This window comes from Arvicola amphibius, chromosome 5 (assembly GCF_903992535.2).
Source record: "Arvicola amphibius chromosome 5, mArvAmp1.2, whole genome shotgun sequence".
Lineage (NCBI taxonomy): Eukaryota > Metazoa > Chordata > Mammalia > Rodentia > Cricetidae > Arvicola > Arvicola amphibius.
In genome coordinates this window covers 62,005,546-62,029,573 of record NC_052051.1, presented here as the reverse complement: position 1 = coordinate 62,029,573, position 24,028 = coordinate 62,005,546, and the positions used below count along the sequence as shown (strand labels likewise).

General features: G+C 41.7%; 1 protein-coding gene across 3 annotated transcripts in view; it reads left to right on the top strand.

Moving 5' to 3' along the window:
* Nucleotides 1–24,028, top strand: part of Fmn1 (formin 1) — a 330,990-nt gene that overhangs the window by 211,813 nt on the left and 95,149 nt on the right. For all 3 annotated transcript variants that reach the window (XM_038330188.1, XM_038330186.1, XM_038330189.1), the window contains 4 exons: nt 3,451–3,580; nt 5,140–5,286; nt 6,420–6,479; nt 12,239–12,359. In XM_038330188.1, the coding sequence (XP_038186116.1) occupies nt 3,451–3,580; nt 5,140–5,286; nt 6,420–6,479; nt 12,239–12,359 (458 nt within the window). The remainder of the gene's footprint in view (nt 1–3,450; nt 3,581–5,139; nt 5,287–6,419; nt 6,480–12,238; nt 12,360–24,028) is intronic.

The following is a 24,028-nucleotide window of genomic DNA, read 5'->3' as shown; positions in this document are numbered from 1 at the left end:
GAATGTGACCCCTGTTGAACACGTATCTTAGATCATTAGAGGATTCTGAACAATGGTGATAGATCACCTTAGTCTCTTCAAAGACTGGATCACACAGCATCATCCCGCCTGTGAGCGAGCTGCCACGGTAGCTGTAAAACCCACACAAGGTGAGCCTCAGGCCTTCTGTTGTGGATTCAGGCTGAGCTGGAGTCCTTCCTGGGGAAATAAACCACATTGCATAAGGAGGGAAAGCTCGCTCGTTCGTGCTTCTGTCCTTTCTTATAGAACGAGAAGAGTTATAGAATCCAGAATGAAACTGTAGACTACCCCCAAGTGGAAATTAGCCCATGAGTATTTGTAAATATGAAGGCCTACTGTGCTTGGGGGATCTGTAATGGCTTATTATCCCCGCACGTGTAGATAGAAGATAGAACACAAGGGAGCGGAGCCAGAGTTCATCAGACACTTGGTTCACGTAGCCTTTGTGATGACCTTTCCTGTGGGAACTTTGCCAGACAAATGAGAAATGAGGTATGGCGCCTTTCCTTGAGCCTTTGCCTTGTGATGTTTGTGCTGAAAGTTGCATAAAATCATATATTCGGTTCTCTGATTTTACTTCTCTGGTGTTTTAGATCTTTAAATCTGACCAAATGTGTCCAAGTCATCTGCTCTTCCAGCGTCAGGAAGGACCAGTCACTTAGGCTCTTCCTGCTCCACAGCCCCCTTATCCACTTGCCTTTCTCCATCACGGGCCCACTCACCTTTCCAGTTCTTCCAGCCTAAAACCTGCTAATGCTTGCAGGTAGCCATGCCACTGCTATAGTGATTATATGAAATAAAAAAAAAACTACAAGTATTCTCTGCCTAAAAAAACTCCATTTTTTCAGAAAAAAAAAGTTCATTTCAGAATATCAAACTCCATTTACTTCCACCCAGATTCCTTATAGACACCATCTATGATTACCGACATGTGGAAAAGGTGTGATCAGTGATGAACGGTCTGGGGAAGCAATGCGGGCTGTGGTCACTGAGCCCCCATGATGCTGTGAATGACAGGGTGTGTTTTTTACAGTATCAAAAAGGGAACTATATGTAAGCCTAACCCTGTTCCCAGGCCCTATGTACCTGTAAAGGCTTCCCGTACCCCTGCAGACCTGAGCAACCATGGGCAGGGCACTAGAACTCATTACCACTGATAAGGTTCTGTACAAAAGCAAAGCCCCTCCATCTGCTGTCTTTCCCCAGCTCCTTGAGACGCTTTGAGAACCTTCCCAGAGCAAGCCCTGATCCTAGCAAGTTTTTAATCTCAGACAGCCTTGCAGTTTTAGTCTGTTCTTTGTTGAGGAGCCTCTGGCCCTGTTGCCACAGATGGGTCCTCTGGCTCCTCTGAGGGACAGTTGGTTGTCTTTCCTCTGGCATTCCCTGCTTCCCATCCATTCCTGGTGAGTGAGCAGAGGCACTGCTGTTTCCTCCCTCGTGTGCCGTCTGTGGCTGCTCCGCTACTGTGTTCATCTTCAGGAAGGCATTTACCTAGTCCAGAGAACACGGTCCTACACAGGGTGTGAAGAGATGACGTGGTTATTTGGGGGAGGGGAGAAATGCAGGGCATTTTCTGGAATAGCTCTCAGCATCTAAAGGAGCAAACCTTCCCAAACTCATCACAGAACCAAATGCTGCCAGTCCCCCGAGATGTGTACCGCTGACCCTCTGTGAAACTGGCGAGAGCTCTGAGGTTGCCCATGATAAATGACTCTGGTCAATGCTGTACTGTACTTAGGAGGGAACAATTTAGAAAGGAAGGGTAATTACTTTCTTCCTGTGCCTAAGCAATACTTCTGTGTTCTGTTAAAATGCTGTAGCATGTAGTATGAGGATAGCTGCATGCACAGAACCTGAAGACAAGGGAGTGCTTTCTCTTTTGAGTTCTTCATGCTTCCTTTCCAGAGTATTTTAAAAGGCTGGGACGGGGGGGGGGGGGGGGGAGGATGACAACTAGGACCTGGTTGGGGGAGTTAAGGAAAGTAGCTGATTAAAAAAATGTATTAACTCTTACCAGAGCATAGTGTTAGACAACTATTATCTCAGTACTTGGGAAGCCGAGCCAGAGAGATTGAAATTTTGAGGTCATCTAAACTCTATAAGTAAGACCTTGTCTCAGAAACAAAGCATACAACAACAACAACAACAACAAACCAGACTTCTAAATCACCTCCCCACAAAAACCTGTGAAAGGAACAGAATACAGGGCAAGAAAGCAAACATAAGGACAGAAATGGGCATAGAAGGTAGGGATGGTGGTACAGCCTTTTAATTCCAGCAACTGAGTATGCTGAGGCAGGAGAATGGTAAGTTAGAGACCAACTTGAGCTCCATACCGAGACTGCCAACAAAAGAAAGTTGACCCCTTCCCCTTTTTCCTCCTGTCCCTATGCCCTATCTGCTCCTCCAGCTCCTGCTCCTCCTGGTCCTCCAACTCCTCCTCTCCACCTCCTGCTGCTCCTTCTCCTCTTTCTCCTCTGACACGGAGAATAACAACTGTATTCATCTGCAAAAGTACATTTGGTGGAAAACTGTAAAATTTCAAAAAGTGATAGTGTTATAAATTGACCAAGACCTTCAGAAATATCAGGTAATAATCATTTCAACTCCAGACTGAAATTAAGGGCTGTTAGTGGATTCTCCCCCTTTCTGAGTTCATAGCCAACTGTCTCAACTCATATTACTTTATACTCTTTCCTGTGGTGGTTGGCCTCAAAAGCACAAGGCTCTTCCAGCTTCATTTCGGAGAAGACACCAGTGCCCAGCCACTCAGACAGTGAGCCACTGTGTGTAGAGCAGTAACCAATTTTGACTCTTGAGAGTTGTTTGGCCAACTTTTTAAAGATTTTTAGGGTGTCTACTTTATGAATTTCTGCTTCTTTTCTAAGTCCTGAGCTGCCTATGTGGGTCAATTGACCCAAAGGGTGAACAAATACCTGGAAAACTAGATCACTATAGACTGTTCTATAACTGAGCAGAAATAACAGCAATCTCATTTCAATAATATCTTATCAATTGACTATAGATCTTTTTTTCAAAATCTTCAGTTTGCTCTGCTTATGGTGATATACTCTTTAGAGAATTCTGCACGTCCCAGGAGTTGACTGTCATTTTTTTCATGCAGTTAAAAACCAGGGATTTCCATTTGGGTTCAGCCTCTCCTCTGAATAGCAGGAGAAAAGCAATGCTTTCAGAATACTTGCATAAACTTTGTGCTCGTCTGCATTATTCAGCATTGGAGGAATTCAGCGGAGACCCTGCTGTCAACAATGGAGCAGAGACCCTTCTAGCTCCTTGAGTCAGCCCGTCTGATTCCCTTTATAAATCGAAATTGTGACTGTTCCTTCTGGTCGATCCATATCAGCCCTCTTCCTTAACTTCTCCCTATAACTATGCACAAAGCAAAATTATTCGTTTTTATTTTTACAGGTTCCTGCATGAGTTAGCCCAGATTCCCAATTTTGCTGAACGTGCCCAGTGCATAATCTTCAGGGCTGTGTTTTCCGAAGGTGTCACTGCCTTACACAGAAAAGTAGAGATTGTCACACGAGCCTCTAAGGTACGTATAGGCCTGTTTTTGACAGGTGAAGAGGACCCAATGTTAGTGACTTAATGAATGGAAGTCATCTGTACTTTAAGGGAAATGTGGTGTTTGTCTTGCCCAAGGTAGGGAAGGAAAGAACAAGGGAGATCTGAACTGAAGAAGAGAAGGAAGAGGGAAAAATAATGCTTTTTATAGATTCTTTAAAAAAAATTGTCAATGCCTCACCATGTGCTTACTGGCCACTCAAAACTAACATCAAAACAGAATAGTTCGATCCCTGTTCAACTTTCCAAATCACAAAGAGATTTTACTTGAAGCCCATGCCGATGATCACCTGAAATCTGTCTATATCATAAATGAAAGCATTCTGGAGACCTGAAATAACTAACTGTGATCGTGAGTGGTTGGTACATCCATTCTGTTTCCAGCACACTCTGTACTTGGTCAAGCTCACATCTGACCCCCAGCCTTTTCACTTCCACCATGTTCCTAAGATCATGAAGCAGGTATGTTTCCCAAATTCTCTAACACTTCACTGCTTGCCAGGAAGCATGATTCTTCCCCCCCCCGCCCACCCCCAACATATAAGGGAGTTTTCAATGAAGAAAGAAAATCCAGTACCAACATATTATACACATACTAGTAACTGCTGGGAGACCAGGGCAGAAGTCTAACTAGGTATGAACTTGGTTTTTCCTTTTATGCTAAAATCAAAGAAGATAAAGCTGGGCTGACAAGATAGATCAGTGGGTAAGGAGCCTGCCACCAAGGCTGATGATAGGAATTTGAGGTTCAGGATCTGCATGGTGGAAGGCAAGAACCAGTTCCTGCAGGTTTTCCTCTAACCTCCCAGTGCTTGCGTACCCCCATCAATACCACCCTCCACACACAAGGAAATGTAATAAAAAAGAAGATAAAGCCAATTAATAGTATAGAAAACTTTCCGTTTGAAAGTTTGCACTTGAAGCAAATATTAAGAGAGAAAAAAATGTAAATGAGAGGAAGTTAAAGAAAATTCTTAGCAGCTTAACACTGAGGAAGTTAATAACTGTGAAACAAGTTCCTGGAGAAAGTACGTTTTGAAAAACCTTACATAACCTCTGACCTTAAAGTGCATTATCAAAAGTAATCTCTGAGGACTTTGCCTGTTCTTGCTCTTGTGTCTACTCTAAGTTTGACTATATTCTTTGTATTTTGTCTGTTCTTCCAAGAGAGATCCTGAAAAGATATCTGACCTTATTCAACTTTAAATTATCAAAAATTAACTTCGTTCTCTCTTATTAACCTATAAGTACTTTAACATATCAACCTTAAAACTGCCTAAAATGAAAAATAAACAGAAAGGTCCAGCCCTCATTATTATAACTTTGTTCCATTATAGGAAACTGTGGCTGTTCAAACTCCCCCACCTGGAAGGTGCCACTCAGTGAAATGTATCTTATATTTGCCAACTCCTAATACAACTGGTTACAAGCCACTGGTCAGGGCTTGGTTCCTTTAAGAAATGTTTGCCATTGAGCAAACATGACTGTGTTTGGAGTCCAGACCATAGTAACTGGTGTTGGCCTTTGCAGGGCTTGCTGCACATGAAGAGTGTGAAGGACATCTTAGCTCTCATCCTGGCTTTTGGAAATTATATGAATGGAGGAAATAGGACTCGAGGACAAGCAGATGGATATGGTTTAGAAATTCTCCCCAAACTCAAAGACGTCAAAAGCCGGGTATTTATTTACTTTTCATGCTGAATGTCTACGTGTTATGGTTAATTTTCTGATGAACCTTTAATTTAAAACAAAGTATTACAAACTGATCCATTTATCTCTCTTCTAACAGTAATAATTTATCTGAAAGCATGCACTTTTGTTTTCTGCTTCTGTGCTTTGTTGTCACTTGAATATATGTGTTTTTGTTGTTGTTTTCATATATATATATATATATATGACCTCATTTTCAATTATGAAATACATCATATGTTTTTGGTTCTAACATACATGATTAGACATTGAACTACGACTGCAATACAAGATAACCGCATACAGTATTAGTCATACTGCAGAGGCTAAAATCTGTTTGAATTTAGTATTGTCCACTTGTAATTTACTCATTCTTGAGTGGCAGACACTGTTGAGCTTAGTATTTGAATTATTCTTTTGCCGGCAACAATTGGGGCTGGGGTCTCCTGTCAGCTCTCTGAGCCTGATTATCATTTGGCTCCACACCCCTGCAGAGCCACCTTTTTAGAAACAACCAGCCCATATCTGGGCGTCCCCATGAGGGCAGGGGGGGCGAGCAGGGAAGGGAAATACACTGGCAAATTAGAATTAGACCCCTGTGAACAGGACACAAAGGCTGCCTTGTGGGAGGGCCGGCTCCCCCTGGCCTTCCAGGGTCATAAAGTGGCCTGGCTTTCCTTTTAAGCTCGCCCTGATTGTTTTTCACGCCATTAAGGAGCCCACATTTTCTGAGAGGTAGGAAGGGCGGGATGATTTGCTCTTCTAGTCCACAGCCCCCTTTGGCATTTCTCACCCCCTCCTGTCTTGGCAGCATGCCAGGAAATATGGGGTCATGATTTTTGATTGTTTGTTTGTTTGTATATTTGTCTTAGCCCTTAGCTCAAAGGTCTCCCCTTTGAGTTTTCCTCACCCATGGTGGTATTGTCATTTCTTTTTATAGCTGGTATTTCTTAAAAAGGCTGAAACTCAGAGGAGGAAGGAAATTCTGGTTGTTCTGTAACAGAAATCGGACTCTGTCCCACAAATGATAAGTGTCCTGAGCCGGGTTTTTAGTGTTCGCCCGGCCAGCGTGCAGGGTCTCCTGTGAACTGTTGTCATTTGAGTTTCTCTTTAAACCCTAGGACAACGGGATGAACCTGGTGGACTATGTCGTGAAGTATTATCTGCGGTACTATGATCAGGTAGGAAACGAGAAAATGGCACGGGGCGCACGGTTTCAGGGAGGTTTCGCTCTAAAGACTCATTAGCATTCAGGTACTGGATACTGGCGATATGGAGGGATGGCGTTCCTCTGTCCAGCTTTGTATCTGAGAGCTCCCCAAAAGACAAGAGGTGCACTTGGGTTATAGAAAAGGAGGTGTTAGGAAGGGGAGAGGCTGCTGAGTCTGAGTCTGCCAGTTTCAATAGATCCCTCATTGCCTCGTGACCACATGGTGGGGTTTTCTGGACTCTAGATTCCTTCAGGAGCTGGCTAGATTGGAAACTGAATTCTGATATACTGCTCAACGTTGAGAAAATAAAAACATTATAGATGTTTTGTTATTTGTTCCTATTTTATGTTATTTGTGTTTGCCTCTGTGAGTTTTATGTGTGTCAACATGTGTGCAGGATCCTGCAGAGGCCAGAAAAGGTGCCAAATCCCCTGGAACTGGAATCACTGCAGTTGGGAGCTGCCATACTGATGCTGGGAATCAAGCCTGGGTGTTCTCCAGCCTAGTTTGTTTGGGGGACAAGGTCTTGCTAAGTATCCTGGGCTGGCCTGAAACTCGCTGTGTAGACCAGGCTGGACTTGAACTCACTCTGCCTGCCTCTGCCTCCTAAATGCTAGAATTAAAGCCCTGTGTATCACACCTACCATGATAACCAAAATTCTACCAACAATACATCTGGGAACAAGCTAGAGGCATTAAATTTGAGAATATAACAAAACAAGAACATGTTTTCATATATTTGAATTAGAATTAAGCACGTCTTTGAGAATATACCTGAACACAATTTTTCTTTATTCTTGCTTTTCGAACTAAGAACAGAGAGTCCTCACCTTGAGGAAAAAGAAGGACTGTCTGCTGGTTCTTGAAATGGATACAAAAAGACAAAAATCTCAAAGTTAAGAGGACTGCCTTCCGAAGGGGTTGAGACCCACAGGTTGAGAACCACTGTTCTAGTACATTTCCGTCTTTGTGTGTGGTTCCAGTAACACTTTTATACTCAAAACAGAAATGGATCCCTACTTCAAGTGAATCAAGACCCAAGACTCCGATGCTCACCTGATTGGAGCTACCTATGTCTCAAACCTTTTTTTTTTAAGGGATTTATTTATTTTTATTTTCTGTGTATGAGCTTTGCCTGCCTGTGTATACATATACTTACTACATGTATGCCTGGTGGAGGCCAGAAAGTGCCATCAGCATTGCATCTTCTGGATGTAGGTGCCAGGTGGTTGTGAGCTGCTGTATGGGTGCTGGCAAATGAATCCAGGTCCTCGGCAAGAGCAGCAAATGCTCTTAACCATGGGGCCACCCCTCAAGCCTCCTCAAGTCTTCTTATAAAATTTTGCTTTATTATTATTATTATTATTATTAATTATTATTATTATTATTCCTATCAAACACACTTGGGGGTCTTAGGGAGAAAACTCCCCATGATGTTATTTTGTGGGCTTATTTGAGGAAATGCAGACCCTTATAAAGATCCTTATAACTGCATAATTTTATATAAAGAAAGACCACACTGCTGATCAGCAAGTATACTGAAAAATGTTCAGCATTACTAATCAATAGTCACAGCCATGGTGAGATGTCCCAACTCAACCATTAGGTCAATCGGTATAGAAATAAAAAGGCACTGCCAGGGTAGGGGCCACTTAGAGCTCTTCGGCACGGTTCCTAAGAATGTAAAATGGTGCGGGTGCTGTGTAAATCACATTTGGGCAATCCTCAAGGAATCAAAACTAAAAGTTGATCCAGCAGTTTTACAAGGGGTACCTTTTCTTAGTTCATACATAAGTGCTAAGTGAGCTAGCAAGATCTCAGTCTTCCCAAGTCAAAAGCTCTAAAAATATGCATAAGTTTTCTAGGAATTTATAGCTGAAGACTTAAGTTACTGTTCTGCTTACGATAATAAGAGCAAAAAGACTTGAATTTTTTTGTAGGTATTCCATGATTGACAATATAGTCAAATGAATCACGGTATAATTGTCGAATGGAATAGCATACTGCTGTGGAAAGTATTTAGGACACAATGTAGTGTCCCTGGAAAATATTCATGCATAAAAGTGGCCATATGCCTTTAATCCCAGCAGGGAGGCGAAGGCAGGTGAGCTCTTAGTTCAAGGAGAGTTTGTCTACTGAGTTCCAGAACAGCCAGGACTATACAGGGAAACCCTGTCTCAAAAACCAAAGAAAAATTATATATGTGTTTCAAAATTATACATACATACATATTTAAAATAGGTGGACGAAAGTGTAACACTCAGAGAAAACCTGGAATGAGATATGTTTCCTTGTTTGGGGATGTTAGGGTTATGATTAATTTTTAATGTTCATTTACGAAGCATAATTAATGTACATCTGAAAAAGTGAAAACCATAATAAAACAATCATTCAGTCCAATGCTTTATGGACCCCTTACATAAGTGTTTGCTCACATCCTGGTCCTTAAAAGAAATCTTCGACACTCCCACCTTGGACGCCTGGGTGACGATTCTGTGAAGGTCTCCAATAATCTCTTTTGCTTCTTCTGTGGATAGTGTACAAATTGTCAATGATCTTGACGTTGCTCCTTGAGAGCCAGAATTTGCTGCTAATTTTTTAGTGTCTACCAGGAAGGTATCCAATAAGCATTACCGTGTTATCTAATATAAATATTATCAATAGTAGAATAATTTGGCAGATGTAAAGAACTAGATGTGAGAAAACAGGTTTGTTTTTCTGGAGGGAGGAAGATGTGTTGAGCTTCAAAAAAATTCAACAGCAGAAGGCACATCTGAGCATACTCCAAGTTCTGACAGCAAGTACCCACAGGGCAGAATTACCCTGAGGAAACTTAGCACGTGACATTTCTAACCCTAGGCCCACAGGGGCAGATGCCTCTAGCCAGTCAGCTGTTCCATAGAGAGGCTGAAGTTAGTCCAGGATGCAAGGGAATTGACTTTGTGGAAGAAACTGATCAGAATGATTGCAGATTTGGAATGAGCCCACCCACATTTGTGTGGTGCCGTCCCAGTGCTCACTGCAGAACGTATTGCACTCAAAGGGAGTGTGGCGTTATGTGGTTTTTGAAGCTCCTTGCCCTTGGGCAGCAGTGATGACTTCTGTGGGCAGTGAGGATGAGCAATGACTTGAGGACAGGTGAGCCCCTTTAGTTCCCTCTCCTTCTGCCTGGCGCTGGGTCCAAGTCTAGGTCTGTGGAGTCTGAAGAAAATCATCCATCTCGCAGGGCTTTGACTGAACCTACTGACTAGACCCGACAGGCTGATTCATCATCAGCGTTTTCTCTTTTTCTGCCTTATGACAAAAATGGAAACCATGGTCAAGTTGGACACAAAGCTTACAAAATATTATACCAGAATTCCTCCAGTGTGGGTTCCCGTGGGGCTTTGTAGGACGCGCTTTAGATGGCTTTTCACTTTGCATCAGATTTGACATTCACAGTGTTCCATTTGTTTTTAAAGGAGAAAAATAAGTATCAAAAGATGGAGAGGATTTGGGTGGCTTAAGTACTGATGAAATGAGGAGAGCCACCTTCCCCAAGCATCCAAATGAAAGACTTAGAACAGTGGGTTCTCAATCTGCCTTATGCTGCGAGCCTTTAATACACTTAAATTATTTTCATTGCTGCTTCATAACTGTAATGTTGCTCCTCTTATGAAGCATAATGTAAATATCTGTGTTTTCTGATGGTCTTAGGCAACCCCTGTGAAAGGGTCATTAGGAAAATATAGTCATAAATTACATGTCCAGTCCTGTGGAGTGGTCAGCTCTAAGTAGGACTTCTCTATCATGCTACATGCACAAGATTGGCTCAAGGTGAAGACAGCCAATATCCCAGTGTGGACGGTGGGGGGGTGTCCAAAACTCCCACCCTTTACTGATAAGACCCTGGAAATTGATGGCTGCTGAGAGAGAATCGTTTTTCTCTGAGGATGAAGCCCCTGAGAGCCTACCCATGCTCTAGTAGATGGTCCTACATGTCTGTACATATAGACAGTACTAAATGGACTCAGTACTCCTAAGAGAGAACGTGAAAAGTTGGCGAAGGAAAGTAGTTTTAGGAGAAGGGGAAAAAATGTGAAGACTATAGGAATGGGGAATAGATTTGTCCAAAACATACCTTATACATGTATGAAGTTATTTAAAAACTACTTATTATTAAAATAGTTAGGTGTCTTATGGTAAACTTGCAGACTTCACAAAGCAATATTTCCAGAACTGTCTGTAGTGGTGCATTTACTGATATATCAGATACTATATAATATTTTAAGACTAGGAAAGAGTCCCCACCAATGATATGCTTATATTCTAGTGACACATCAGACATACAATCTAATGCTAAAAAGTTTAAATTAATAGCAATAAGTGCCATGGTAATAGGATCAAACACTCTCGAAAAGCAGAAACACCCAGGTTTGGTGAGGTCCTGAAAATCTTTGAGGAAGTGATGTTTGTGTTAAGCCTTGAAAGACGAGTATGAACAAGGAGCTATGAGGGAAATGGAAAAGAACAGCTTTGTAGACAAGGGCCTAGAGGCAAGAGACTGCCTTGCTCTCTAGTTTTATGAAAGTTTGGACGTAGGACTTGACTTTGGGGGAAGTAGGTCTAAGGCTGGTGCTGTAGACAGAGGGCGGATCATAAAATGCCTCGTAAAGCACTTTTGGCATTTGGAATTAGTCCTAATGGCACTAGGAAAGATGGAATGCGAAGGCAAGCTGGCAGAGGAGCGTGTGCACAGAGAGAAACAATCGAAGACTAAGATAGGCATGATAGCAGCTTACATTAAACAACTCAGGAAAAAGCAGCCTAGGCTGCAGAAGATATTTAAGGCTCCGCTTATGTTTCAGTATGCCTGGAGTATCTGTCCCTTAAGATAATTTACAGCTCAGATCATCCATCAGATAGAGCTATGGACCTTGTCAAAACCATGCTCAACCATGCCTGCCATGAATACCTCCTAAGATAAACTGACAGCATTTACATAGGCTTTATGCATACATAAAAAAAAATCGGATTGTGCACACACACATCAGAGTTTAAGCTGCAGAAAGGGTGAGTAAAGGAAGGGGGTAGCATCGCCCACCCAGTGTCTTCTTGGCCAGTCCACGCCCACTGGCACACCCCAAGATGGGTTATCTGATTGCTAGCACGTGTAACTCAAACAGGGACTTTCAATGTAAGTACTTTCATAGGCTTCCCCTGTCTTTTTCCATGGGAATAGAGAAAAGCGGACAAGAATCTACCTGATGGTTTCCTCTTCCATCCATAAGGCATGATAGAAATACTGCCCATGCCAGCACAATAGCTAATCTCAATGCCTCGAATTCCAAAACGATACTGTGAAACACTCAATGTCTCCAAAGTACAGAGTCCAAGTTTAACAGAGCAGTGTCCTGATTGCTATAGAACCACTCGACTGAGCTTGTTGTTTTCTGACTGATGCTTTGGAATGTTAACAGAGGCAACAAGCGGGAAGTAGAATATTGTTCTTCTGGTTACTTTGTTTTGTTTTTTCTATATTTTTTCAATGTTTGTTTTATATGTAACTAGTGTTTTGTCTGCATTTATGTCTGTGTGAGGCTGTCAGAGTCCCTGGAACTGGAGTTATAGAAAGTTTGAGCTGCCATTGCAATTGCTAAGAATTGAACCTGGGGACTCTAGAATAGCCAGTGCTCTTAACTGCTGAGCCATCATTCCAGCCCTGTGCTTTTCTTTGCCCTGTCTTTTAGGAAGCTGGAACAGACAAGAGTGTTTTCCCACTACCTGAACCACAAGATTTCTTTCTGGCCTCCCAAGTCAAGTTTGAAGACCTCGTAAAAGATTTGAGAAAACTGAAGCGACAGCTGGAAGGTAATGGGATAATTGCAAGGGTGGCTTATTAGAGCAGTTTCATTTGATGGCTGGCTCCTGGAGTGGGTTGGTATGGAGCTCTCCCATGGGCTCCTGCCGCCATCATGGGACATTCCTTCTCGGTGCAGTGTTTGCCGGCAGTAAATCCACCGATTCCTTTGATTTAGTTGTTGATCATTGGGCATCTCAGTGTCTTGCCGTATCAGTGTCTGCTCCTGTGTGCTCACCTGCTTGTGTTTGGAGGAGTTTGGAGGAGTTTGCATGCAGGTATATGTGGAGACCAGACACCTCGGGTATCAGCTCTCAAACATAGCCCATCTTGTTGGTTTAGTATTTGGTTTTGTCTTTGAGACAGAATCTTGTTGGTTTAGTTTTTTGTTTTGTCTTTGAGACAGGATCTTGTTGGTTTAGTTTTTGGTTTTGTCTTTGAGACAGGATCTCTCTCTGACCTGAAACTCGCTGAGTAGACTATGCCGCTTTGCCAACAAGTCTCAAAAGTCTTCCTACCCTCCTCCTCCTGTGCTAAGATTGCAAGTGTGCACAACAATATCCACTTTTCCAAAGCCACAGAGAAACCCTGTCTCGAAAAAAATAAAAAATAAAAAAATAAAAACAGATTCGGGGTTCAAACTTGGGTCCTCATACTTACAAGGCAAACACTTTCCTACTGAACTATCTTGCCTGCTTCTTCTAATATTCAATAGTTATAGCTTTAATAATAATGGGTGCTTATTGTAAGCATACCATATTCTTATATCATTCTTATAACAATTATGATAAGCAGAAATCTTGTGATTCAGGTAGTGGGAAAACATTCATATGCTATAACTCTATATTTTGTTTTGATACAACCCTATTGATGATAAAAAAAAACCCACAGTAAATGTTCTATTTCATCTAAATATATAATTAATGACAGAATCCCAAAGCCTGAAAGCCACATTTTTGACTTTTTAGAAGGTAAAAGTATGTGTCTCTTGGGCAGGAATTTTCCTTTGGCATCTCTCGAGTTCTGTATTTTCACTGTGGAGGCATCTCTTTGTCCAAGAATATAAATACTAGCCACGGCACTGCTGTGACTCCAATGGAAGTGTTCTATGGAAAATTTAGGAGTGTATTAATATGGAAATGGTACCCCCAGGTACCAGAAAGAGAGCTGGAGGAAATGAAGAGCTTCAACCGGGAATAGTTTTATGCACAAACATAAAATAAACATTTTAAAAAATGCTTATTGTGAAAGAGTATTCCAAAACCCCAGTCTTCAGCTTGAGACCGCCCTGGACATGGAAGCAAAGTGGGAACGATGTGCTCACGGTGGCAGGGGGAGTCATTTATATTTATTTTGGGCATAAAACTTGATATTCAAGTAAGCTTAGTGGTTACAAGTTAATGTTTTTAATGTTGTAAATTATTTTTAAAGGAGCATGCTGGTTCTATCTCACACCCACTCCCACTGTTGATGGGGTTGGGAGAATGAGTCCAACCAAATGGATCCTTTGAACAGAATCTTATATGTGAACTTGGGGTTATTTTTTCTCTTTTAGGGAACTGACAGTTTTCTCTCTATCTCTGATACCAGCTGAATATGTACCATAATGAAACAGAATAATAAGCATGGGGTATTCACTACACTTTTCCGTTGATAGAGTCAGGAGACAGGGATCTCTCAGGATGGCAGTGAGTGTCCATAGTGGGGAGTGGGGTTACACGATGTGGTCTGTCCCTTCGTGCCCAGTCTTAGTCCTGTCCCTCTGTCCCATGCAAAGCCCTTGGCTTGACCCTTCATAGACATTTGAGAAGAAACTTGATCTCTGTTTGATCTTTCCTCTCCTGCCAGGGGCTGCCTCCCTCATGGCTGTCCTTGTCTAAGTGAGCTTGATGCTGAAAAGCAAAAGGGTGGAAGGAGAGTGGAGGGGCAGGGTCCCCGGGGCATCTCACTCCATCTAGGGATGCTGCTGAGTGTCACTCTTGCCTCCGCACGTCCACTAACCATCTTCTCAGTCACTCCAGGGACCCACGTGAGCTTCTGGAGCTGGTGGAGCAGTCTTAGCAGTCTTAGAAAAGACTGAGCAGCTCCTGAGTTATTTTCCTTAAGCTGGGCTTCTCTCAGAGACATGAAGTCCCACAAACACAGAGGAGAGAACACCACCCCCACCCCACACACATTGAATATTTAAACAAAAATGCCCTGCTAATCTTTAGAGATGCCAGTGTTTTTAACACATGAAAGGTACCCAGTAAATATTTAAAGAAATACAGAGCCTGGGTTCTCTAATGAATTTCTTTTTCTTCTAAATACCATCTGGTGAGATGGCCAGGATCGCAGCGGTCCGTTTCATCTCCAGTTCCCATTCAGTTTCACCTCCCTTTCCATAAGGCCTTGGTGTGAACCCAGATTGAATGTTTAATTGAGGCGGACATAATTTTCACACATACAGCAAAGATTTGATGAGGCTTTGAGGTTTATTGTAGCCATTAAAATGTCGTAGCTGCTGGCAAAATCCCAGAAAATGTCTAAAGCTAAACCAGATGTGATTAGCAAGTTTCAAGTGCTGTCAGGCCCCAGGTCTCTGGACAGGCATGACACCACCCTATAGAAAGAAATCTTTTTGAGTAGCACTAACCACGCCTTGCCTGAAAAGATGTGGATGCTGATGAGAAGGTATGACTGGTGGGCATACAAATAAATATCACCGACGTGAATCTCAGGGGTAGTCAGTAAAAATCTTCCTGAAAGACCGGACTCATTTTTGTTTAAGTAAACACAGAGAGATTGATGATAGCATGTACTGAAATTTATTGTGTGATTGTTATTCTTAGATTCTTTACATATAGCATATCTTTTACCCCTTGCAATGATCCTATGGGGTTAGTTTTCCTTTTGACTTCTCACAAGATAAGGAAACTGATGTTCTTGGTGTCAAAGTAACTGTCTGTTGGCTCAAGGGTGATGATCTAGCCATGCAAGAAACTGCATATGAAGCTAGGACACCGCTTCCGTTCCATGACACATCCTGCTTGTGGCTTAGACAGCTAGTGTTAGACCTTCATGTGGTAGTGCCACATTCACTGGCTGACAAGCCCTCGTTCCTTCTGTTGCAGGTGGGTATGGCAGCCCAGGGGCTTCTCTGAGGCAGAGACACACTCATTGCTTCCCCCCACAGCATGCTTCCTTGGCTTCACAGTGAGCTTTCTGCCTTCCACCCGATACCTTTACTTGTTTTCTCCATGTTGTGGTGTAGCTAAGGATTTCAAAATTAGTTTCTTTTTTGTGTGCATTTCCCGCCTCTGGACTCCCACATGGAGGGAGAAACTGTATTCAAAACTCCATGCTCCACGATCACAGTAGCTGACTGTTTAATCTCTAACTTGTTTATATTTTAATCATGTAAGATGGCTAAGACTTTTTCTTATATATGCACTGTAGATACGCAAAATGCATTGGGTAGACTGCTGTGAATGAGAATGTTTTGCCCTGAATTTGGTAATTTTCACTACAAATGCTCAGTGAAGCTGAAAGAGAAAAGAACTCAGGCTATGGAGTCAGATGTGTACTTTTTACTGGTGAAAGCAAAATCTTATGAAGTAGTGTAACTATAAAGTTATTTGGGGAGAAGGTGGATAGCTCAATGGTTGTGTATATGCTTAGCATCAAAAGGCCCTGGGTTCACTCCTCAACACACACACATACACACACAGAGAGAGAGAGAGAGAGAGAGAGAGAGAGAGAGAGAGAGAGAGAGAGAGAGAGAGAGAGAAGAAAATAAATAAAATATTCAATTTCAGCTGAATTTGGTGGCTCATGCTTATAATGTTAGCACCTGGGAGACTAAGGCAGGAAGGTTGCCTGGACTTGCAGGCCAGCTACAGAATGAGACATTATCAAGAAAACAAACAAGACCCACTTCATTTTCTTACTGGGGAGTCATGACATATAGCACCTGCATCATGGGAAACAATGAATAAATGGCTCTTTTGATTATGACAATTAGAGATGTGTCCCTTTTACCATTAAAACTGTAATATTGGCCACTACTAGTCAAGGACCAGGTGGCTGTGACGGGAATATCTCGTTCGCAGAGTACTTAACCTTCCTTTGTGAAGACGGAGCCAAGTCTTGATGCTAATGAACATACACTTAGTTGACTCTATATCCCTCAATCAGACAATGGTTTTGATTTCCTCGGTACTCTGACATTATACGAATAGTTGAGAAAGAGAAAGCATCCGTCATCTTTCTTACTCCTAAACCTTGTCCGCTGGCCAGGACTCTCGGGGTATAATAATAACGCCCCTACACAGCAATGTTCCCATCCTGATCCCTACAATCAGTGCTTATGTTACCTTACATGGGAAAGGGGCACTTTGCAGATACCAACATGGGAAGATTGTTTGGGCCTGGCCGAGTGGAACTAATCTAATCACATGAATCTTTAAAATGAATCTTTAAAAGCCGAAGACTTGCCCTGCCTGTGATCAGAGGGAGCGATAACTACAGAGGAATGATCAGAGGGACTCAGTGTTGCCGACTGTGACAATGGAGACAGTGGGCAGTGAGCCAAGGAATGTAGGCAGCCTGTAGAACTGGAAAAAGCCAGGAGCCCACCCTCTCCAAAGCTTGCAGAAGGGAATAGAGCCCTCTCAATACTTTGCTTTTAGCTTAGCTAAGAGTAAGGCACGTGACCATCTTCTACCATGCAGAACTCTTAAGATGTATTTTGTTGTCTCAAGTCACTTAATATTGTGCTAATTTGTTATAATGGCAACAGAAAATAAGTGCATATACCATGGATCTCTCTCTCTCTCTCTCTCTCTCTCTCTCTCTCTCTTTCTCTCTGATTGTACTTGATACATCCAGCACTACACACACACACATACACACACACACACACACACACACACACACTCATAGACATACACAGCCTAACTGAAGCCATACTTGTAGGATTCCCCAAGTAGAAGCATCAATAATATTGGGTTAGGTGTAAATTATTGCTGTATAAAGAAGTCTGTAGGACAGATATATATTGAAAAATTTACATTTTTGGCATATGTGTGTGTAGGTGCATGTGTGCATGCAAGGTCACACATGTGAAGGCCAGAGAACAACTTGAAAGAGTTGATTCTTTCATTCTTCATGTAAAATCCTAGGATCAGACTCGGCTCATCATGACCATATTTTATGTACCAAGCAAATTAGTTCAGAACTACTGGTCAAACCTCTGTTTGGGGAAGCCTTGAACCTGAACCTTCAACCTCAAAATCTTAATTTTTAGCAGCTATAAGTGCATAAAGAAACCCAATTTCAAAAAAACCTGCCTTTTTGAGGAACATTTAACTGTAGTCAATATGTCATCATATGAAATAGTAGATAAATTCATTCATGTAGTTCTGTATTTTCACAAGACTCTTCATATGGTGGAACAATGCTCATATTTTAATTTTAAATGTAGCTTATAATATAACTTTCAACACAGCCATAGAGTAGTATAGTAGAAATAGTTCTGTTGTAATAAAGAGCGGGCCTGCTTTTTGTTCTGCCCGGCTCCCGCCATCCAGCTAGCTTAACCCGAAATAATCACACAGAGATCTGTATTAATTAAATTGCTGCCTGGCCCATTATCTCCAGCTCCTTATTGGCTACCTCTCACATATTGATCTAACCCATTTCTAATAATCTGTATTGCCACTTGACTGTGGCTTACTAGCATGAGTCTTATCAGCATCCGTCTCGGAGAGGAGAGCCATGGCATCTGCCACACTGCCTTCTTCCTCCCAGAATTCTGTTCTGTCTACTCCCACCCACCCACCCAAGGGTTAACCTATCAAAAGGCCAAGGCAGTTTCTTTATTCAACCAATGAAAGTAACACATAGACAGAAGATCCTCCTACACCATAGTTCAATTCTTCAAATATGTGTGTGTGTGTGATTTTTTTTTATACTTACAACTTGGGTTTTTGTTTGTTTGTTGTTTTTGTTTGTTTGGTTGGTTTTTCAAGACAGGATTTCTCTCTGTAGCCCTGGCTGTCCTAGAACACGTTCTGTAGACCAGGATGGCCTTGAACTCAGAGATTCACCTGCCTCAGCCTTCTGAGATGTGGTATTAAAGGTGTGCACAACCACTACCTAGTTTATAACTTAGTTTAAAAGCTTAAAATAAGGTCCGTTCTCAGTGAATAGAATACAGAGATTAAAGATTTGGGAAAGATTAAAATATGTTATTTTAAACAAATTAGGTAAACTGTCTACACATTGAGAAAATTTTCTGTACAACAGCATACAGTAAACAATAAACTGTCAACTGTCCTGCAAGGTAGAAATAATCATATCATTGCCAATGCGCTATTAGCTTAGCAAAGAAATGAAGTATCACTCAATCTCCAGAGGCATCACTAGGAGCTGTGAGTGGATCCGATTCTGGGAGAGTGTCACCTCCCTGTAAAGATTCAGATGCCCACTTGGCCATCCGTCAGATATGAGGGAAGATCCAGCATGTTTTGAGAAATCTAAGTTCTCACAAAGCTGATCACCACATGCAGTTCTCTTCAGAATGCTCACAGAGAAAGAATATGCTGTCTCACTAGGCATAGCACACAGGTTATGGAAAACAAAAAGTCCAATATGGAAAGAAGGTGAAGTGTTCCAAGGACAAATAAAGAGCTCAGGACCAGAGGCGACACAGAGAGAAACCTTCTAGATGAGGTCAGAACAATGGGGTCCGGGAGAGGATTCTTAGCAAGAGTTTAAGTTCATGCATCTGGTATGCCCAAATGTCATAAGTATAACTAAAAAAATGTACTTAGTCACCAATGAATGGAAATCCATTTAATGAGGAAGAAAGCACATGGGGAAAAAGCAATTTTTGACCAAAGGATCCATTGTAAGGGCAATAGAATGTTGGGTAATGGAGGTGCGGAGGAGTATGTGGAGAGGAGAGAATACCATCATTTGTATCACAGAAAGAAAAGCTAAAAAGTGCCAATAGCTGTGCAGTGAAATACCAAAATGATCATACTAAATTGATGAAAAGCCATTGCCACTGAAGAGAAAGAACTAACGGGCTAAAGAAAGGTAGGCGCTGTCCTTTGCCTGCATATACTTATTCTGTAAACTAGGTGTGTGTATAATGTTTATACGGAACCCTTCCCCATGAAGAACAACAAACTGATTCAAAGTCATTGATAGCTATATCTCAATGGCACATTGCTGGACTGGGATTCAGGAGGCTCTGGTCTTGCCACCTACTCATCACAGAATAACCTATACACATTTGACACATTCCTAACCTCTGAAACTCAGCTGAAATGGTGAAGATATCATATTCCTTTACCCTGCTCAACTCAGGCAAATACCAGGAAAAATGGCAAGAGAAGAGTACTGTGGGTATCGGATGAAGATAGTACTTAACCCAATCCAGAAGCTAAGGATTTGGAGTTTGGTTTGTGCCCTTTGGGGTATCTTCCAAGAAATGTGGGGAATGAACCCATTAGGACAAATTGCGCTCATTTGCCACCTCTTAGGAAGTGCTAGAAGATCTGAGTTGAATGATTATTGACTATGCCTAATTCACCAGCTCCTTGCTCCTTTGCAGTCCATTTGTCCATGGCAGAAGTTTACTAAGTACGACTCTTGTATGAGGCTGGATACATTAGCCAGAGGCCTGACCATGTTGCCATGGTGTTAAAAATATTTAGTCTTGTGAGCAAAGTCTTCGAAATAATTATGAAAAGGAACTTTGATATGATTTATTTTTGTAAGATGATTTCAACCAAACAGGCCTTAAGGAACTGGGATAAGTGTTTCAGAAAGTCTGTGGGTGTAAAAGGTTGAACGGCACTGTGACTTTTGAGGCAAAGCATTCAATTATGTGTGGCGTGGTGGGTAAAGGTCACACATTGCCCGAATGGAATGCCTTCAAAGATGAATGATACAGAAAGGAGAGAGGATGCGGAAACTGAGCCTTGATCCATCCATTTAATTAATGGGAGACATTTGTGTTTTCTTTTGAAGGCATGATTGTGCGGTCCGCAGGTAGTAAGGATGAGGGGGTTGGATTGTGCTGTCTGGCTTCCCTCTCTTGGTTTGTGTTCTCTGTTTCACTCACTATTTATAAATCAGCATAGTTAAGCAAATTTAGTTAATTAGTTTGTTTGTTTTTTACTGACAAGAAGCATAAAATAAAAGCTACTCTTTTGGAAAAGTCTGAGTCACAAGTCCTGAATTCAAATCTTTGATTATACACTGTGTAACCCTTGGCAGATCATTTGGTTTTCTCACCTTCCAGTATTCTGGTACTAAAATAAAGGCAGTACTACCCACTCCCATGATTTTTATAGAATTAATAGGACCAAATGAAGGCAATCCCTTTATACAATGTGAGTGCAATGTATGTTATTTTGTTTTCCCCTCATGCCTTTACATATGGATGTCAGCCCATCAGTGGGCTCTCTTCACACTACCTTCCGAAGATCTTGGCTTAATCCCTTGCCTCCCATTGCTGCACAGCACACCCTCAGTTGGAATTTTCCTAGCATGGGTCCCTGTTTCCATTCCTGGCCTCCTGTTCATTCAGTGTCTGCCCACCAGACAGATCGCTACGACAACCAACTCTGTATTCACTTCTTGGTGTTACAGTCAGTCTCATAGCCATATACTCCAGATGCTCCCCTTACCTCCTCTGCCACTCCCATCTCATACCATCTTGTCCCTCCCCATGTGCTTCAGCCACCTCGATTCCACTTTAGGACCTTTGCAATAGATATTCCCTTTGGCTACAACGCTCCATTTCTTGAGCCTTCTTTGCCATCCTTTGAATTCAGGAACTCCATTGCAGCCCTCTCTTTTGGTGTTGCTGTTGACTTCTGTTTATTTTCTGTAAATGTTCTCTCTTCTGTCACCTGCTCTATGTAGGTATTTGTTGACGGAGGCTGCTTGTTCATTTCCCAGCCACCCAGACTCAAAATAATTACACTGAAACTATATTAATTGCTGCCTGGACAGTCACCCAAAGTTCTTCTGTAACATTAGAGCATCCATATTTAGCCTACAGGCCCATAGTATCTGGCAGACTTCTCCATGAAGCAGAAAATTTCAAAGACAGTTCTCCCTATATTTGCAGTTTGTCAGCCACTTTCTTCTCTGTCCTGAAGAACATCTGGCAGACTCTTTCATGACACAGGAACACTGAAGGACTGCCTCACCTTCTTTAGGCAATTTCAGCATCATTTTTCTGTGGGTCCTGCATGTCCAGTTTATACAGCATAACATCAAGTAGTCCGGGCAAGAGCAGTTTCTTGCCCAAATGGCTAGCAAACTCCATAAAGAACCTCTTCAATGCCCATCTTCCTCTTGAAATAGATTGGTGCTGCCAGGAGCAGATGTGTCTCATTGTCATGAAAAGTTCTAAGATCTTAAACATTTTAAATGCCATATTCCATAGGTCTTTGAAATGTTTGAAGATTATCTGTCTAACTGAAATATATCTCTATATATCTAGAAAACCTAACTGACATGACTACAAGCTTAACTACTATAGATGACTCTCTATTAACCTATATTTTTAATTATGCATTACGTTTTTAAATGGACTGCACAAACATAATACCTTAATCAAGAGCACAAATATACATACAACAAAACTGACCTTAAATTTGTATCAATAAACCAAGATCCATACCAATGCAAAGTATTCATCTCTATAGTATATCCCCCTTTAAATGTAAACAAACATTTATAAACAATATTTGGGAATTTGGGCATAGTTGGGTTATTATCCTCTGTGGAAACAAAAGCAGAACCTTGCTCTATTCTGCTAAGCCACTGGCCAAAACAGCTTTATTCATTAGCTAATAGCAATAAAGCATGTTAACAACATACAGAAGGAAATCCCACATCAGGAACTTATTTAACATGACATTTTTTGTTTTTCTATATTGTGCCCATCAGGACCTGCCACATATTCAGTGTTTACTCAGTATTTGCTGATTGAATGAATAGTCAGAGACAAATCAATAATCATAGGAATGACTCAATTTTAGATCATTGCTTCCGGGTTTTTTTTTTTAATCAGCTTGACACAATTAACAGTCATTTTGGGAAGAGGAATCCCTGATTGGTCTGTAAGCAAGCCTGTGGAGCATTTTCTTGAGAATGGCTGCTATGGGAGAGCATAGCTCACTGTGGGTGGTGCTACCCATGAACAGGTGGTCCTGATCTGTGTAAGAAAACAGAACTGAACAAGCCATGTGGAGAAAGCCAGGAAAGCAGTGTCACCCATGCCTCTGCTTCAGTTTCTACCTCCAGGCTCCTGCCTTGTCTTCCCTCAAAAATTAACTGTTACCTGGAATTGGAAGATGAGTTAAGATGGGTAAGATTGCCATGGGTTTTATTATACTAATAACAAGCTAAGACAATTGCTAACTTTGCTCTCAGAGAGAAATTAGATTTCTTTCTTGTGGCCAGAGATGTCAGCAGGCATCCATGGGTTAACACTTTCAAGAAACAAACTTTAAAGCTATTGAAAAGGAAGAACGATGGGCCTGAGAGATGGTTAGAAGCCTGTTACTGTAGAAAGGCAAAACAGGTAGCAGTAGGAGTTGCTAGGTAATTTTGAAGATGCATTCCAACTCTGAGAGTATAAGCTTGTCATTGCCATTTTGTCTTAGCGAACTCTACAAAACTCTTGTTTGGTGGATTGTTGAGTTCGTCTCTAGACTTAAGTGACTTGAAACAACTGGAAACACCAAGGATTCTGAACACTTACAGGACATGAAAGCCAACTATTCAGTTATATCCTTCTGAGATCTCAGATATTCTCTTTACAAATGACTCTCAAAGATCAGTTCGTGAGTTAATCTATGCCTCAAGTGTTCTTGCTTTGAAAATAACTAGATGTGGAGGTCATATCCAGTCTAGTCAATGGGGAAAATGGCCAAAGTGAGTAATCATAGATTATGATACACGTATCCCTCACTCTTTAGTCTAGAACAACTTAAACGAACACCACGGATGAGTCTTCTGACCGTGAGGCCTCTCGTGGCTGCGGATCAGCTCCAGGATTTTCTCACAGCGTCTACATCCATTGCAGATTTTTGCATTTAAAGTAAGGTGATGACTCACAAATGCCACATAAAACCTTCTAAATGATTAGGATTGCCCTTGATCTTTAAAAATCCTCTCATCCTGTGTCTTTATTTTTTTATCTTTGTAATAATTTTCACTGATTAAAAACGTCACAGTGATATTTTGGGGTGGTTCTCATAGAGCCCTCCCCCAGGTTCCCCAGTCTCATCATCTTGTGTTGCTGCGATGTGTTTGCAGACGCTAAGAAACCAGCACTGCTGCAATTCTATTAACTGGGCCTCTGTGTTTCTGTGGAACTCACTGCTTTCTCCATCTGCACCATCTTCCTGCCCCAAGTTCACTGCACTATGCTGCTGTGGCTCCCTATTCTCCACAGATCTCCTATACCAATATTTACTAATAGCATTTTATCTGTTTCATTTAAGTGTATACAAGCAGAACTTTTACACAGCCATATATCTATAGTACGCCAAATAATTAAATTATGTAATTGCAGTAAAAAGAGCAACTGGCACAAGCAAGTTTGGGAAGACACAACTGTTCTTGATATAGACAAAGTCAGTGATGAGAAGACAAGGAAACCAGA